Source organism: Setaria viridis, chromosome 5 (genome assembly GCF_005286985.2).
Source record: "Setaria viridis chromosome 5, Setaria_viridis_v4.0, whole genome shotgun sequence".
Taxonomy (NCBI): Eukaryota; Viridiplantae; Streptophyta; class Magnoliopsida; order Poales; family Poaceae; genus Setaria; species Setaria viridis.
In genome coordinates this window covers 44,259,474-44,277,496 of record NC_048267.2, presented here as the reverse complement: position 1 = coordinate 44,277,496, position 18,023 = coordinate 44,259,474, and the positions used below count along the sequence as shown (strand labels likewise).

The 18,023-nt window shown below is 44.6% G+C and overlaps 1 protein-coding gene, 1 long non-coding RNA gene and 1 pseudogene across 7 annotated transcripts; 1 reads left to right on the top strand and 2 right to left on the bottom strand.

Annotated features, from left to right (window-relative positions):
* The first annotated feature begins 717 nt into the window (after positions 1–717).
* On the top strand, positions 718–3,644 carry LOC117855692 (exocyst complex component EXO70B2). The gene is made up of 5 exons (XM_034738073.2): positions 718–1,047; positions 1,227–1,345; positions 1,422–1,528; positions 1,698–1,796; positions 2,159–3,644. Exons 1-5 carry the CDS (start codon positions 879–881, stop codon positions 3,642–3,644), a joined length of 1,980 nt encoding a protein of 659 aa, XP_034593964.1. The 5' UTR covers positions 718–878.
* LOC117855695 (uncharacterized) lies at positions 2,441–12,052 on the bottom strand. Of its 6 annotated transcripts, none has more exons than XR_011898266.1 (7): positions 11,578–12,052; positions 10,918–11,217; positions 8,285–10,774; positions 3,309–6,938; positions 2,981–3,212; positions 2,668–2,886; positions 2,441–2,580 (listed from the first exon to the last, which is right to left on the bottom strand). It is a non-coding gene; the product is annotated as an uncharacterized lncRNA (long non-coding RNA). The 6 variants fall into 6 exon arrangements; XR_011898264.1 differs by having other exon boundaries at positions 2,442–2,580; positions 2,698–2,886; XR_011898267.1 differs by lacking the exon at positions 2,441–2,580 and having other exon boundaries at positions 2,734–2,886; positions 3,309–3,602; positions 4,592–6,938.
* A 2,212-nt stretch (positions 12,053–14,264) lies between these two features.
* Positions 14,265–16,079, bottom strand: LOC140222817 (exocyst complex component EXO70A1-like; annotated as a pseudogene).
* Positions 16,080–18,023: the final 1,944 nt, after the last annotated feature.

Below are 18,023 nucleotides of genomic sequence, written 5' to 3'. Positions count from 1 at the left end.
TCTAGAGCATCTGAAATATGAAGTTTGAGAAAATGAAATCGTGTTGCCTGGTCTCTAAGGCTTTATACCTGGAACCTGAAGCTCAGATGACACATACTGAAGAGATAGAAGACACAGAGCATGTGAAGGATGTCAGCATGCTTCAACGGATCCCCAGCACTGTGAACTGAAGGTATTATTGTCACACGTAAGCGGTTATGTGCCTGACACAAGATGCCAAGGTCAGCTTCGTTAACAGTGTACGTATGTAGTGATAGCACGAGTCTGTCGCTACCTCAGCACTCGGGCATAATGCTGCAGTTCGCTTATTCTTTTAGCTATTACTTATGTACACACGCAAGAGATTCATGGGCAACCTAGATTGGAGGGGAGTATTTTCTTGCAGTTCTTTTTTGTTTCCCCCCAATTACATGTCATTTTGCAGAAATCACTGCTACCTTTGAGTTCTTATTTTCTTATTGTGTGCATTCTTGGATAAGTACCTTCCTTTCAGGGCCTGAACGTATCCATTACTGTTCGATACATTAACATGATTTTTGGTCCGCTGTGACAAGGATGAAATATTGTACCAATAAACCTACATGATACTCTGAGGAGCAAACTTTGTCTTTGCTTGGGAACTCTTTGGAGGTTGGTGAGTTTTTGTCCCATTGAGTTTTGGAGCTATCCTTTGTTTCCCAGTAACCTGACACAAACTTCGTCTGCACTCCATCCTTACAGAATCATTCCATTGTCACAAGAATCTGCCATTGAGAAAGGCATTGGGGAACACGAACAAGAGAGTGAAGGCTATTTATGGAGAGGAAGCACATGTGAGCTCACTACTGCAAGGATATTGTATGTTAATGCATTAGAGGAAACAGAGGACATCTCATCTGATGCATGAGGCAACTGTATCACTACCTGCCAGGGAGAAGGTGTACCTGGCAGTGGGGGATGATGAGAAGCAGTGCGAGTTTTCTCTGCTATGGGCTAAAGACTTCATCCCACCACAGAAACCATTAGTTCTTCTCCACATCTACAAGCCAGCCACAACGATCCCGCATGGTAAGAACCTCACCGTTTGTTTATTTAATCTAATCTTATCAGATTGCATGTATATTTGTGTCCCTTATTCTTTCATGAAGCACAAGTAGCCGTTCATGGATGGGTCACTTCGCTTGAGCCTAACATTATTTTTACTGGATATGCTTTACCTCTTAAATTCTATAGCCATTTATTTTCAGTGGTACTGGGAGCTGCAATGGTTGCAAGTAAGGTAAGGGATGATCTTGTTCACAAGTACTGGAAAAATGAGAGGAACAGGATTAAGAACTCCTTAAAGAAGTGCTTGCAAAATTGCAAGGTGAACACTGAATCAGGATGTCTTCAATGTTTCTTTTTTGTGCAAAAAGCTCATTGATTTCATCTGTGTCATTTAGGTCCAAGCAAAGATACGGATAATTGACAAACATGAGGTTGCTCCTGCACTTTTGGAGCTCATCAACAAGTATAAGATTACCACACTCGTCATGGGAGCCAAAAACAGGTATGTTCAACTTACTACTACAAGAAACATCTGCAACATGCGAGTGAGTAATATGGAACTTCACCCCAGTTGTTTGATTCTTCGATTTGCTAGTGAGTAATATGGAACTTCACCCCAGTCATTTGATCCTTTGATTTGTTTATGTGACCTCCCATCCTTGATACAAAAGACATGACTGGAAGACCAATACAGCAATCGCTTTGGAAAAACAAGCTGATACTTCATGCAACATTCTGTATCTCCATGAAGGGAGTCTCATTTCAAGCAGGCAAGTTTCCTGTTTTTTTTGCACATAGCTTCTTTTCAACAACCACTTAGTTCTGACATATTATTAAAGAAAGACCCACGTTGACATGTAAAACCTGAAAGTATGACGTGTAGAAATCACATAAATGAAGTTACATATGCCCACTTATCTTGATGTGTAGATACAAGATCAACTATGCCTTTCCTTTTTCGCCAAGGCAAAAGATTTTGTTATGCTACCATACAAGCATAGAATTAGTTTTTGGCCAATTGTTCTCATGAGGCAATCTTAGTAGCTTGTTTTAGCATCTATTTGAAGAAAAAATCTTGATCTTTTCTGTAAAGAGCCATCACTATCTCTCTTACACAGTTTCTATTTAACAGGCATCAGCACATTAATGTCTGCACAGCCAGAAAAAATGGGATATCTTCTTCGGGAGGCTGCCACTTTTCAGGCAGCAGCAACACTGTCACCAGTAAATCCTCTTCATTCTTCAACTCTCGTAGCACGGCCAACACCTTTGATGCAGAACAGTTGGATGATCCTTCTCTCGATATCAATCCTACGCACATATTCAGCGACAACAGGTTCAACGCCATAATTGGTCTCGAGTCACTTGGCTCTTTCAAGGAACTAATTAGCCGGCAAATTTCTGCTGAGAACTCAAGGGAGCTGTACAAGGAATTTCATTCCAAATACTGTGACATCTTCACAAGGTGTGAGTTCGTTGGTGGCTTTGACTCTGTTCTTGGAGTAGATTGCCAAAATTTGTGGAAAACACACTGGAAATACATGAGGAGCTGGCCTGCAGTGTTGGAGTATATTGTCAGTATTATCAACACATTGCACATGCAACTCAAGCAGAAGCGTCCTGCATGTGATGGATTTATACATGGAGATCTTTTAGAAGCAGCAAGAAAACCTTTGACTTGTCTGTTCACTGTTGCTTCATCTGCCTGTGCCCTTGAGATCAGGAAGTCACCCGAGAAGCTCTTCTGCATATTGAACATGTACACATCACTCGTGGATGCCACCCCCACTCTCAGGAATGTATTCCATACAGAATCTACCAGTAGAGATGCTGAGGGGCTTCTTGCTAAACTGAAGGACTCTGCAAGGGAAATAGTTGAAGAGGCTAAAATCTTGATTCAAACTTACAGCTCACGAATAGCAGTGCAGGATGGAGGTGGTATCACGTCACTCACTGGGTATCTCATGAGATACATCAGGTTGCTAGTAAAGCATAGGAGTTCACTTGATACCATTCTAGGACATGGTCACTGGGATGATCTGCTGACAGTTAAGGGAACGAACTCAACAGGCCGATTAGTATTTGGGCTCATTGATGACCTGGATACAGTGCTTGAGAAACAATCCATGTTACTGTCTTCTAAAGAACTTCAGTGCTTGTTTTTGATGAACAACACACATTTCATGCTGCAGGAAATCAAGCAATCAGACGTACAGTTAATTGTAGGATCCAGGTGGATTGGAAAACGCCAATACCGGATCAAAGAATACATGAAGGGCTACCTATCTGCAGCATGGGGACCAGTTACGTTGAATTTGGAGACTACAAAAAGCACATCACCCCGTAAAAGGCTTAGGGCAAATGTCCTAAGTTTCCTGTATGCCAGTCCAACTCCCCTGCAGAATTTTGCTTGGTCTTTCAATGAAACTTGTAACACTCAGATGTGCTGGAAGGTACCCTGTCCAGTTCTTCGTGAAGAGCTTCGTGTAAAAATTCTGGAGTTTGTTACTCCAGTCTACCATGCACACCTGGAAAGTCTGAAGCAATCTGGCAGGGGTACCGCTGCAGATTTTAAGCTGGGGTTGAAGAGTAAAATCAACGAATTATTTGAAGGCTGAAATATTTGTCTCGGCGCAAAAGGAGAAAACAAATGAAGAAAGCAGTGCTAGTAGGGCCTTCAGATGCTGAGCCTCCTTTTTTGTCCTTGCAATTTTTGTCCCAGTAAATGATCAACTGTTTGTACCAGCTTCAGCTTAATTAAAGGAATACTTTTGCTAAAGGATGTATTCATATATGGAAACGCATACTTCCTTCCCTTCATATACCATTTTATAATATGTCTGGTCAAACTTTCTTACTGTTGACAGCTAATAACTGCAGATTATTTAGATAGATCATGTAACAAATGGACCTATCAGAATTGTTATGGAATATGCCCAATTTATAATGGTTTTGTACTTTTCACTAACAATACTTTTTGAGTGGAGGATAAGGTTCTAGTTTTCTGGCCTTAGTATTTTCGATTGAGATGATCTACATGTTTTGGCCAGAAAGACTGAAGCCTAGAACTGAAGGCAGCAAGATTGGAGGATAGGGACATGAGAGTTAAAATAATAACAATATTTTCCTTTTTCCAATTACAGAAGGTACAAACTCAGATTTCCATTTGCTAATGTATTGGGGAGTGTTATCTCCACATGTTTGCCAAGCTTTGTTATTTTCAAGATAGTATAATTAGCGCATATTTGTTGCCTTGTTTGTTTTGGTAGCTCTCCTAGCTGGACATTGGAGCTACCTTCTGGTTCTTACTACCCTGAAAGAGACTCCATCACCTTCATCATTGTAGAATCATTCCCTAGTGAACAAGAATGTAACATCGAAAATAGTGAAGTGGAACAAGGAGAAAAGGCCAGCCTCTAATATAAACATATCATCAGCAGCTCTTTTAATGATGAAAAACAGAATCTATCCTGGAGATATGGTAGCGGCTACGGAGCACAGGACGATGCAGCTGTTGCAGGCAGTTTTAGAACCAGAAGCAAGTGGGGAAGAAGAGAAGGTACACCTGGTGTTGTCCATGGAGGATGGTCACAAACTGCAACAGGCTTTGCAACTTGTTCCGCCGCATAGAAAAATAGTCCTTGTCCATATCCACCGCCCAGCAATGATGATCCCAGTCCCGACCAGTAAGAAACTCTCCTTGTAGAAACATATAAATGACACAGATTTTTTTTCTTGGTTCTCTCTGTATGACTAGTAGAGAAGTTACATGATGATACATTTCCTGTTATGATATCATTTACCGTAATTTGTTTCAGTGGGTGGCACAGTACATGCAAGCATATTGAAAGATAATATTGTCAAGGGTTATAGGGATGAACAGAGGGATCAGGCTCTCCTAGCCTTAAAGGGCTACAAGGAAATCTGTACTAGAGCAGAGGTGAGTGATGAATCAAGAATCAGTTCTTTTTAGATGGCATGCTCTGGTGAGCTATGAATTAAATATTTAATAGTGGCATAAATTTCTTCTAGATTCAAGCAGAGACACTGATGATTGAGAATGACAATGTGTCAGCTGGGCTTCTGGGACTCATTGCCGAACATAAGATCACCACACTGATCATCATTGGTATTGGCAAAAGTTGGTGTGTATTTTTAATAGCTACCGAGGCCTTTTCTACTTCTCGTGGTTATTTAGTGAGGAACCTGCATCTTCTGCCACAGGGTAAATAGGTCGAAGAGAAACCTAGCAGCAGCTTTGCAGAGAGGGGCGGACTCGTCCTGCAACATCTTATTTATGCATAAAGGCAGGCTCATTTCTGTTAGGTACTGATGAGTAAATTTGAAGTAACTCATTTCAACAAGACCTCAGAATAGCTGCAAATTAGTGTGATGAACAGTCAAGGAGATTTATCTCACAAAACACCTTGTATTGTGCAGTCGACAGGATGGCAGTGTCTTCGATTTTGAAACAAAAGGAACACCTTCGTACATAAGCAGTCGCCTCCTCTCCTCGTGCAGCAGCAACAGCAGCCCGTCTCCTTACATATGGGATTCACGTAGCACACCATCTTCCATCTTATGGGATTCAAGGAGCACACCTGATAGCTTGGACCCTTCACAATTGGACGACCCTTCTCTTGAGATTGCTAGCTCCATATTTGGTGATAGCAAGCTCATTGTTATTCTTGGTCATGAATCAATTAATACTTTCAGGGAGCTAACCGGCCACCTGAATTTGGTGGAATACTCACATGAATTGCATCAGGCGTTTCAATCCAAGTATTCAGAGATAACAAGTCGGTGTCAGTTTATTGGCGGCATTGATTCGGTGCTCGGAGCAGACTCCGAGAATTGCGGGGAGGAATACTGGAAAACTATCAAGGCCTGGCCTGCAGCATTTGAGCATATTGTCAGGGTTCTCAACACAGTACTGGAACTCTTTAAGCAGGACAGCTTAAAATGCAATGGACTCACACCGGGCGAGATTTTAATATCTGCAAAGGAACTTATAAATCGATTTCTCGATGTCGCGTTAGCTGTTACTGAGGTGAGGAAGTCACCCGAGAAGCTATTCTGTACATTATACATGTGCAGAGCAATTGTTGATTCAACTCCCTCTCTCAAGAAACTGTTCCCTGCAGATTTTGTCAGTAGGGTCGACAGTGTCCATACAGTACTGAATGATTCTGCAAGGGGAATACTTAGAGAGTTTAAAGTGTTGATCCAGAACTATAGCTCACAGAAAGTAGCACAGGACGGAGGCATCTTACTGATAACCGGGTACGTCATGAAATACATCAGATTGCTGATAAATCATGCTGGCTCACTTGATACCATTTTGGACTATGGTCAAAGCAGCGATCTGTTTTTCTCTAAGGGGAACAACGATCTGTTGTTGTTTAAGGGAATAAGCTTGACAGGTCATCTGGTATGTGGGCTTATTGGTGACCTGAATAATGTTATTGAACAAAAATCTAGGTTATATGCTTCTGAAGGACTCCGTTGTTTATCCTTGATGAACAATGCCAATTTCATAATCCAGGAGGTCGAGCATTCGGATATACAGCTGATCGTCGGATCTGAGTGGCTTAGGCAGCGCAGGGATGACTTTGACATGTACATGAGGGATTACATGTCCTCGACATGGGAACGGGTCACGTCTTACTTGACGATAGCAAGTCCCCCTCATAAAAGGATTCGGCCCAGCCTCCTTGGTATCATCCACACAAACACACGCCATTTCCAGAGATTTGTTTCTGCTATCAAGGAAACCTGCAACTCTCAGATGAACTGGAGGGTACCGTGTCCAATTCTTCGTTCCAAGCTCCGTGATAACATCTCGGAGCATATTAATCGAGCCTATAAGGCGTATTTGGAAGTGCTGAAACAGTCTTCGATGGCCGGCTTCGCTAGGGATTTGAAGAGCGAAGTCAGTGTCAGTGAACTGTTTGAAGGGTGAACAAGTATCACATTCTTGCTTTCAACAAGATCCGAAGACCATTTCGGGAAAAAAAGATCTTAAGAATGGAACCCTAGTCCTTTGGTCACTACCCTCCTTTTTTTTTCTGTGTAAGGGTGTGGTGTTTCCCAATTCTATCTCTGTACAGTAAGAGTGTACAAAGGATGAACAAATCCCGACGGTGTTGTGACTAAGAAGCTGTGCCCATGGATGTTGTTTCCTTAACACGTGCATTGTTATCGCGATAATTCAAATATTTATACAGACCATATGTTCCATCTAGATAAAGCACCCTCCCCCGCTAGGAGAATATACGGATTAAACGTTAAGGTCGTGACATACACTTCTGGAAGGAGAAAAGAATATTCAGCTGCTTGTTACATGCATAGAGAATGTCGAGGCCTCCTAGGAGAGATCCTGGAGTAGCATCCAATGCCTACTGCTACTACGATCCCGAGGAGCAGCGTGTGACCTTCCTTTCCTCGCTACCTGCCGCTGCAAGCAACAAGATAACAAGGATATACATCTGCTCGATGGTTCCCAAGCAGTTGCGTGCCACGGTGCCAGAATCGAAACCAAGGACGTTGCATAGTTTTTGCACGTAGCTCATTGTTTTGTACTTTTGTTAGCACGTTTTGGTTTGCCATGTTGTCGCTAGGCTTGCCAGTTTTTAAGCTATGCATTTTTTTATCACATGGATGGTCTTTTATTCTGTATTGCATAAAGGCATAACAAAATGTTCTATCCCCCTCCTTTAACAAAATGTAGGCTTCATTTCTGCTCCGTTAGGCCGATGATGAGGTTGACTTGTGGAGTTTGGGGTGGTTTTTGAGTTGCTTGCGTCTGTTGTTTTTCTGGTTTGTTGTATTGTCCAATCTGGATTTTTCATTTTTTTAATATAATTGGCAGCTCTTCTACCTGGTTTGTTTAAAAAAAAATTCTGCTCCGTTATTCTCTGTGCATCGGCTCTGAATGGTTTTGTCAGTCAGCAACTTACGACCAGAATTTCAGCAATACTCACATAGAGCTTGGAATTATCCAGGGTGGTGTACGGTCGTATGGACCATCCCAGAAGAAGCAGCTTTGCCTCAGCCCCAGTCTAGGCCCGTGTATGTGTCATCGAGATCAGCGTCGGCGAGCGGTTAAATTCCAAGAGAAAATGGCAGCTACTTCGATAAACAGAGCAACCACGGTTGCTTGTACTCGGAGGAGGGCGCGGGCAGAAGGGGCAAGTTGCCACCAACCAAGATCCAGCATCCCTTAATGCAAGCGGCGGCGGCAGATGACAAGATTTACCTGGTGATAGGCGGCAGTGAATTCCATTGTTACACCTCTCTCGGTTGGGCTCTGCGGAATGTCCCACCACACAAGACCTTGGTTCTCGTCCACATCTTCCGGCCATCCTTCGACATCCCGATGCTCTGTAAGTAATGTCTTCTCTCTGCATCTGGGTTACAACTGCAAAAGTGCAAATACAATCATCAAGCTCGCCCTGTCATTTTTCGTTACCCCTTACTGGTTTTCTTGATCAAAAGGCTGGCATGTGAGACTTCTTTCACTGTTTCTCTCAGCAAGCGTAGTGCAGCCCGGCTATGATTTTCTTATTAGTGCATATAGAAGAGGCCGCAGGGAGCATATTTTGACGTCATCCGAGTTGCATGTGAGGATCTGTGCACATAAAAAGGTTAATAATTATCACACCAATCCAGATTGATGGGACCTTCATGGTGTTTACACGGGCAGATATTCACATTCCAGACTTCTTCTAGGTTCGAGCAGAGAAGCTCATAGTTGAGAGTGACGATGTTGCAGCTGCACTTTTGGATCTCATTGTACAACATCAGATTACCACGCTCATCTTGAGTTCTGCAATAGATAGGTATATTGCCAATGCCAACTACTCCACTTGAATTGTTCCTGTTCTTGAATGTAGTTCCAGTTTCTTGCTCTGTTGACGCTCATCTTGAATTGAAATGTATGATGCAGCATATACGGTTCAGAGAGAAAAATACTAGAAAGGTTGGAGAAACAAGCAGATCCATCATGCAGCATTTTCTATCTACACAATGGAAATCTCATTTCTAGCAGGTAATTAATAAATTTCTCCTGTTGAATCAGCAATGTTTAATTAAAGTGTTTTACATAAACGAGAACCCCAATGCTTCCTGTCTGACACATGAGTAGAAAAGCTAATCTATTTGAAAAAAAAAAAGGTACCAGTTTGAGTTTGCTATAGACTTACAGTGTATTTCTAAGGTTATAGTATTATATAAATTGACGTGTTGTAATACCATAAGTGCAGGCTACAAGAATGTAACCAAAGAAAGAAACTGGAACACTTTCTGTCATAGCAAGGTCATTCCAAAATATATCTTGGCATGGCCTATCGCCCTTTAAGGGATTGTGATGTTTACTAGATTTAATTTTTCCTTCCTTAGAGGCCTCATACATGCCACCTGCAACTCTGCAAGAATGACATGGTGACAGTTGCTATGTAGCAGCTAAATTAGTTTCACTTTTCCTTATGCTGATTACGTGTGGTGCAAGGAAGAGTTTTTGTGTTAATCCCTTTCACTACCTCCAATCCCCAACAAACTAATCTGCTAGATTCCTGTACCATGAGTGAACCATGCACCATCTGATTATACTTTCTTCTTTGTTTTATCCAGTAACAACAACAGCGGTAGTTTTTCTTAATTTGATTGGGCTGGTACATTTTACTGCAATTTTAGTTCTTTTACCTTAATGTAGTATATCTATGTTTGGAGAACTTCAAATGCACCCAAACAGTTCAAAATGGCATCGCAATATCTCAAACACATAATTTTGTATGCACAAACAGGCAGGAGTATGACAATGTGTATGCAATTGGAACATACGACTTACCTTCTTTCAGAAGCTCCCTAATATGCCTCTGAGGTAGCAGCAGCAACACCGGTGATACCTTGTCTTCATTCTTCAGGGATTCATGTAGCACAGCCAGCAGATTTGATGTTGCGCTGCTAGACAATCTTTCTCTAGAAAACATAGACCCCATATTGCATGACACAAGGTTCAGTGTTGTCCTTGATCACAAGTCGCTCAGTGCTTTCCAGGGGGAAACAGTTAGCCACCCGAATGTGGCTGACCAATCACAAGAATTGCACCAGGCATTTCACGCCAAATGTGTCGAGATGGGTATCGAATCAGTTCTCAGATTGGATTGCGAGAATTTTCAAGAGAAGCAATGGATGTCCATCTATAGATAGCCTCGGGTGCTGTTGTTTACTATTAGGGTTCTTGACGCGATACAATTCAAGCAGAATCATATTTCAGAAGCATCCAAGGAACCCATTCGTCTCCTCCTCAGTCTTGCCTCAAAAGTTGCTAAGGTGAAGAAATCACCTGAGAAGCTCTTTTGCATATTGAACATGCACAGAGCACTGTTTGACACCACCCCTATCCTCTCAAGGGTGTTTGATGCAGAGTTTGTGAAGATAGAAGTTGGGGGAGTAGTTGCAGCATTGAAGAACTCTGCAAGGGAAATGCTTCATGAGCTGAAAGTTTTGGTTCAGACTTACAGGCCACAGCACGAACCAACGCCAGGCAGCGTTCTAATGATAACTGAATTCCTCATGAAATACATCAAGTTGCTGGTAAATCACACTGAAAACCTTGATCCCGTTCTATACCAAGGCCAGGCTGATGATCTGTTGAACATTGAGGGTGTGAATCTGACAGGTCCTCTAGTATCTGGGATCATCTCTGATCTGGAATCAGTGGTTCAGGAATCTACTTCATATGTACCTGAAGGCAGTAAGTTTGTATTTCTGATGAACAACACAAATTTTGTACCCCGACAAGTCGAAGAATCAGATGTGCGCCTAATGGTAGGAGACCAGTGGATCAAAAAGCGTCACTACAACATCAAACAGTACATAAGGGATTACCTATCCTCATCATGGAAACAGGTAGTGCGTCCTCTAGAGACAGCAAGTACCAGTTCTTCTCAAAAGAGGCTCAGGAACAGCTTCCTTAAGATCTTCTACCCCACTCCGAGTCCCCTGCAGAGTTTTGAATTGGCTTTCAATAAAGCATGCAAATCCCAGATGCACTGGAAGGTGTGTAGCCCAGTTCTTCGTATCAAGCTTCGCGTAAGTATGATGGAGTATGTTGTCCAAGCATACCAGGCATACCGAGGCAGCCTGGAAGAGTCTGCAAGACGAGATCTTGAGGACCTAGAGCCGAACCTGAAGAGGAAAGTTAGTGTCTTGTTTGAAGGTTAAATAATGCATTGGATAAACAAAATGCTGAAATGTACTGTAAATGCCACGAGTCTGTTCTATGGAGGTTCCTTAAGCACTTGCTTGATGGAATTTTCTATAAAGAGATTAACAGAGGATTTTTAACTTTCTTCATGGAATTCATTATGCATGCTACTTTGACCAAAGTTCGTAATGAAGCAATAGGAAGTGAACTATAGCCTGGAGGCCTCGCCTACAGAATAAGAACAGACGCGAGCTGCCTAGGGCTGTATCCAGACCCATACATTACACCAAATCTCCAAAGCAATGGCGAAGCCCTAATGGATGACGAATAATCATGGGTACCCGATCTGTGGGAGTGACGGCGAATGGAGCGGTGTCGTTGGAGAGAAGGGTTTCCTTCACGAAATCTCCTCTCATCGCCATGGGCTCGAGCACACCCCCCATCCCATGTTCCCGAACACTCGGGATGCGGACCATAGAAGAGTGACGGAACCCATCGGCGGCGGCGGCCATCGCCAAAGGCGGGCGACGGCGAGCACACCGGAGGCGGGCGTCACCGCGTCAGGAATCAGGACGAGTCTGTGGGTGAGTGTGGGCTAATTTGCAAAACTACCCTGGGAAAGTGGGAATGGATCCCAGGTCTCATCCATCCTGGCCGCCAGAGCTCGATCCAACGGGTGAAACAGGCTGTAATTCTCGGTCTGCAACAAAGCTGCAGCGTAAATAGATGATGTGCGAGGGGGGCTTGCGCAAAAGTACACCCTGGGAAACCGCCGTTCTCCCATGTCAAAATTGGCTACAGAACACTACTAAAACATGGCTTTCGCTCCAGACCATAAAAAAAAGATGTCTCTTTGCCAAAAACACACTACTATTCAGTGGGTGTGGGACTCTGAACCTATTATTAAATTCGATTTTAATTGGAAGCTATGGGAATTGACTAAACTACCATCACCTCTCCTCTTGCTTGCCCGACTCGATCCAATCGATCCTCGTCGCTCCCTTCTCTCCCCCGCGAGCAAGAACCACGGCACCAGGCCCTCTCCCCCAGCGGCGGCGGCCGCCCACGACAGTAGCGGCGCCGTCCCTGGAGGCCGTCGCCCGTGGAGGTCCGCGCCCGTCCACCCGTCCCAGCAGCTGCTGGTGGCGCCCACCCCAAAGGGTCGCGAGATGGCGATAGCAGGTTTGCAGCGGCCGGCGGCAGTTCGCGGTGGCATGCATTGCTAACACTAGAAAACCGCTCTTTTCTTTCTATTCTATTGAGATGACAAAGGAGAAAAGGTGGATTTCCAGTCACAGGCTGCAAAATTCAGAACAACGTGCTCAGCCAAAATGGTGGCGGTGGCTCAGGCTACTTCCCCGGCGCAGGCGCAGCAGGCCGCGCCCACGATGCTATTCCAATGCTGTAGAAATGCTGCTGAAATGTTGGTTTGAAGGGGCAGGGGCATACTTGTCTATTTGAAGTGTTTTCTTACCTTTTGGAGTAAGAAATATTATTATAAGAGTTACAGTGTCCAGCACCAAATTACCACTGAGTATTAGCATGTGTTTGGTTTTGGGACGATGTAGGTTAAGTTGGAGCCGACCTACTTTTGTGGGGTTGGAGTCGACCCATCTCTAGTTTGGATGAGTGGGTTAGAGCCGACCTAGTCTTTTGTTTGGTCGAAGAGGTTAAGAGGGTTGGGATGGATGTCTTTTAACACCATTAGTTGTGGGCCCCACCTATCAGCTGCAGGGCCCACCTATCATCCTCCTCCTCTTCTTTTTTTTTTTCTTCGTCTCTTCTAACCCTCTCCCTGCGCCGGCTCCTCCCCACCTCCCTGCGCCACCGAGCCCGCCTCCTTGCGCCGGCTACTCCCCGCCTCCCTGCGCCGCCTCCTTCCCCTGCATGCGCTGGCTCCTCCCCACCGAGCTCGCCCAGCTGCCACCTCCCCGCCCCCTGCGCCACCTCCCCGCCCCCGTGCCGGCCGGCTCATCCCCGCCGCCAGCGGTCCTCCTCCCCCATGGAGCTCGCCCGGCCGCGGTGACATCAGGCGCGCGTCGCCCGCGGACGGAGACGGACGCCGTGCAAGTGGGTCGAGATGGTCCTCTCAATTTCGGGGATCATCTTGACCCGAATCCTAGAGGAATATTCCTCTACTGGGTTGGACCCAACCCCCACCCTCTCCAACCAAACATGGGTCGAAGTGGGTCGGCTACAACCTAACCCACTTCAACCCCAGAACCAAACACACGGTTAGTGTGTTTTGGCAAAAACATTTTTTTAGTGTCCTGGAGCAAAAGCGACATTCGAACGATGTCCGCAGCCAATTTTCCCACCTTCCATCCAGCCTCCAGCCACATACCAGCGCTCTTCGGCGGCGGCCACTCGTTGCCGAGGCTCGTCACTGTACCAGCTCTCTTCGGCAGCGGCGCTCCACCGGGGACTTTAGTTAGCCTGTATGGGGGAGAGAATCGTAGCCGTACGATGCGCCCTCCGCCTCCGGATCCACTGAACCAACCGCGCCCCCAAGAGCAACGGAGACGAGGTGGGTCGGCGATGCGTTACGGCGTCCGTCGGTGAAGACGAGGAGGGCGTCCTATGCGTACCTAGCCTCCCACACCTCAGCAGCCGAGCGATGGAGTGATCATACCGCAGCGAGTTGCAGGCAGCGATCTGAAGCGGCATTCGACTTTGTAAGGTTTGGCTGCACTTCTTTTGTACTGAATTCGTGACCAGTGACCACTCACTAGAGGTGAAAAACAATGTGTTGAAATTTTACTTGTTAATCAATGCGGCTGATTTCCTTGCCAAAAAGGATAGCTGATGGATGAAATTACATAGCAATAGCAAGGAAAGAGTTCAAGGCTATTCCAGAATTGTTGCACAAATATCAGTGATAGTTGTCCATGATGCTTAATGTGCAAGGAGTGCCCAAGTTTTAGCTTCCCAATTTCTCAAAAGGATGGCCAAAACCTAAAAGAAACTGCAAAGTGTCATGCTGTTGCAAATTCAGTATTGTGTTTATTAGTATGAGAATGAGCTAGATGCCAAATTCTATAATCAAAGTGAAAATTGTTTCAAGTTTGTATTTGCAAATTTTATTATCCCCTTCATTTATAAAATAATTCTTACATGATACAAATTATAACCATTTAAGAGCCAAAATGGAAAGAGGAGAACACACAGAGATTCTCCAATATATCAGGGGCTGGAAAGATGTCTTGTGGCCTGTCAAACTGCTCCTAGCCAGTTCTTCCTTCAAATAGCTACATCCAGTGCACCTCCAGCAACTCAGAAGTGTACCACTCATACTGTCTCTGAACCTTCCTGGATTTCTCGATGTGTGCTTGATAAGCTGAGGCAACCTTGTTGCAGACCGTTTGCTGCACCACCTCCCGAAATAGAGGGTCTTCCACCTTCCAGTGCTCCTGGTTATAGTAAGTTGAGTCAAACTTGAGGCAAAACCTGACAATGTTGGAAGACCGGCGGAAGCAGCAGCCAAGCATGGTCTTCCTTGTGCTTAGACATGACAGTATAGGTCCCCATGACAAGTCTAAGTATGTCTCCATATACTGGTCAACGAAGTCTCTGTGCACTTGAACCCATGATTGCCCCAGTAGCTTACTCAGCCCCAAGTCCTCCACTTGTTTGACAATGAATTGGAGATTGTTCATCAAGAAGAAGCACTTCAAAGCTTCAAAATCATAGGCCTCTGCTACTCTGTTGAGCATGGCTTCTAAACAGGTAATAAGATCTTGCACAATATGGTCTAGTGAGTCCATGCTCTTGTCGTCGCTATCATTGTGAGCAAGGATAAAATTGACTGAGCTCCTATGTTACAACAATAGCCTGATGTAATTCATGACATAGCAGGTCACTTCATGGACGCCTCCGGCTTCTGGCACGCTCCTGGAAGCACGTTTCTGAATCAAAACTTTTAGCTCCTGAAGCACGTGGAAAACAGCTTGCCTTAGCTTCTGCATGGTGTGGTTATACTTTGCAATACTGAACTCTTCAGGATGCCATTGCAATATGGTGAAGAAGTCAGAGCTGAGTACCTTGTGCAGACGCAGCACAATAAAGAGCTTGTCAGGCGATAACTGTAGCTTTGTGATCTCATCTGCAAAGGCAAGAAGGCGAACCGCGTATGGCCAAGCTAGCGTGTGGTGGGTCTTGGTCTTCATTTGGATCTCCTGCACCATGGCATCAATCTCATGATGCACCCTGTGCCACTGCCATGCTGCAGCTCTGTGATTGCCACCTTGGATGCAGTGGATTATTTGATCGATGTTTTTGCAGGTATGTGCATCAATTTCCTCAGAGCCAACATAGCTACTGACAGATATGGATGTCGAAGAGCCTCGTGCACTGGTGGGGAACACAAAAGACGCACCGTTAGAGATTGGAGATGCCTCCATACTCTAGGTCTAGGGGGAAGCAATAGTATTTGCTCTCTGCACAGGCTGCAGCAGCTGCTGCATCGAGTGCTACTCTTTGTTGCTTGGGGGTGGTGGCAGTAAAGTCAAAGCTTATTAAGGACTCCGCGTGGTTGCAAGAAAGTCAAAAGATTGTATGTCCACAGAACAGAGAGAATTATCATTGATGTGGCTGTATTTGGAAGTGAAGATCGGTCCCATTCTTTGAAAGATTCTCTCTTAAAGAACATGATTGAAGGAGAGGCCTCATCTATGCGCGTTGCCTTGAATCATTTCACCATCTCCACCCTCCGCTGACTTCTTCCTCACTGGCTGCAACTTGACATATATGGAAGATACAATGTATAGTCGTTAAGATAGGAAAAGATACGATAAATTCAGGTAATGTTAATTCCTTCTTAGGTAGCCTCCTTTTTACTATAGCTTTCCGGACATTTCTTTTCTTAGGAAATAAAATTACTATTAGATAACTTAAAAGGACAACCTATTGTATATGTTATCTGTTAAATCATCTTAAGATTACATATCAATGCATGAAATCGTCTATTAGACAACACCAATGTACTTGCATGAAAATATATACTGCAGGCAGCGAGATAATGGGCAGCGCTCTATCTGTCTGTATAGGATTGGCCCGGCAGCAGCAGCTGGGCGGCCGCATCTGCCTTGTGGACTGAAGCCCAACCCAACGTAGATGGGCCTACCACTATATAATAAGGCCGAGCTTGTCGCCGTGCACAGAAGTGGAGATGGGCTTGGGCTCCTGCTTCCTGTCCCCGCCACATCCATCAAAAAAGGATCACACAGAGTATACAGATTGTCCTAAAAAAAACAGAGTATACAGATCACATGGTATAAACCGACATCCTTTTTTTTCTCATGACTTGATTTTACAGAAATACAGAATATATGCAGACCACATGGAGTAGTTCGTTTCCTCTGCACCTTCATACAAGATAATCCGCAGGTCTTCTGCACGACCAGGCTGATTGGCTGATGAGAGCAACTTCTTACAGTGGTCAGACTAACGGTATCGCTCCTGTATGTTGTTTCTGAACTAATATCTCCATAGCAGTAGTCTCCTTTTCCCCTTCTTTTCACCTATCCATCCAGAATAATTTCAAGTGGATTGGAATTTTCTCCCAAAATCCTTTTTTTACCTGTAAACTTACGCATGGCTCCAATATGAACCCGTGCGGCACGGCAGGCCTTACTCCATCTCCAAGACCAACGTGCCACTCAAAGACCAAAGTGCCACTGCCCCCATTCTTCTGTTTTTAAAAGGTTTGAGTTTCATCGTAGCAAGCATTGACCTGAAAAGAGTCTCTCCATAAACTAGGAGCCAAATTTTTATATTCAGTGGACCTACTGTTTCCAAACTACAATACTCTAATCCTTCACACACCATACCAAATATCAAGCTATACAAAAGATATTTTCCTCCAACCCTTGCTGCCTCTCAAAGTTTAAAAACGAGTTGAGAACCTCAATGATTTCTTAGTACACTTTCCAAATCCACAAGCAAGGCATATGCACACAACTGTCCACGACTGACACACAGATCCCGTGTGCAACCTAGCTATACGCCACCGGAAGAACTGCATGCACCGCACCACTGCACAACGAAATCAAAAGAAGCCTCTTAAAAAAGAATTTTGTCCATCCATCTTCTAATCTAATGTACAGAAAGACACGGCCGATTAAGCTAAGCTCCTCGTCCGGTAATGGCCAGATTAGCGCCAGGCTAATCTTAATTGTGAGTACATGCTTTCCCTCCTCCTCACGCTAACCCATCCGGCAACAGTGTTTGACCCGCTTTGCCCTAATCATGCAGCCCACGCCGCTTTAATCAGTTCGGCATTATTTTACGCCGACGTGACACCATGGCGGTGCCTGCCGGGGAGAGGAGAGCTCATCGGCTCATCGCCGCAGCGAACGAGCAGCTGCCCGGCCGTTGACTAGCGGTAGACTCGGCGGGCACTCAACCGGGCTCGTCGCCCGGCTAAAAAAAACAATAGAGTTGCTGTCAGGGAACTGCAAAGTGCCCTGTGTACAGTCATCATTGTCGGAACGACGTCTTCTCGATCGTCTCTTGTCTTGGACGTATCGCACTGTTAATATCTAACCCTTCCTGTGAAGGTTTTTCTTTCAGGGAACACAAAGGGAAACTTTACTGTAAAAGAGTATTTGTTCTTGTGCTAGTTGTGTCATGGGAAATTTTTTCAGAGATGTGTGCCGAGAGCATGCATCAGTTCTTCATCAGTAGATGGTTTTTTTTTCAGAGAACAGAAGGGGAAACCTTTCTGTAAAAGAGTATTTGTTCTTTATGCTAGTGGGGTGTTGGGAATTTTCCAGAGATGTGTGTCGAG

Coding starts and splice junctions, on each gene's coding strand:
- LOC117855692 (XM_034738073.2), top strand. CDS start 879: ATGCATGAGGCAACTGTATCACTACCTGCCAGGGAGAAGGTGTACCTG. Junction 1,529..1,697: donor GTCATGGGAGCCAAAAACAG/GTATGTTCAACT, acceptor TTGATACAAAAG/ACATGACTGGAAGACCAATA. Junction 1,797..2,158: donor GGGAGTCTCATTTCAAGCAG/GCAAGTTTCCTG, acceptor TCTATTTAACAG/GCATCAGCACATTAATGTCT.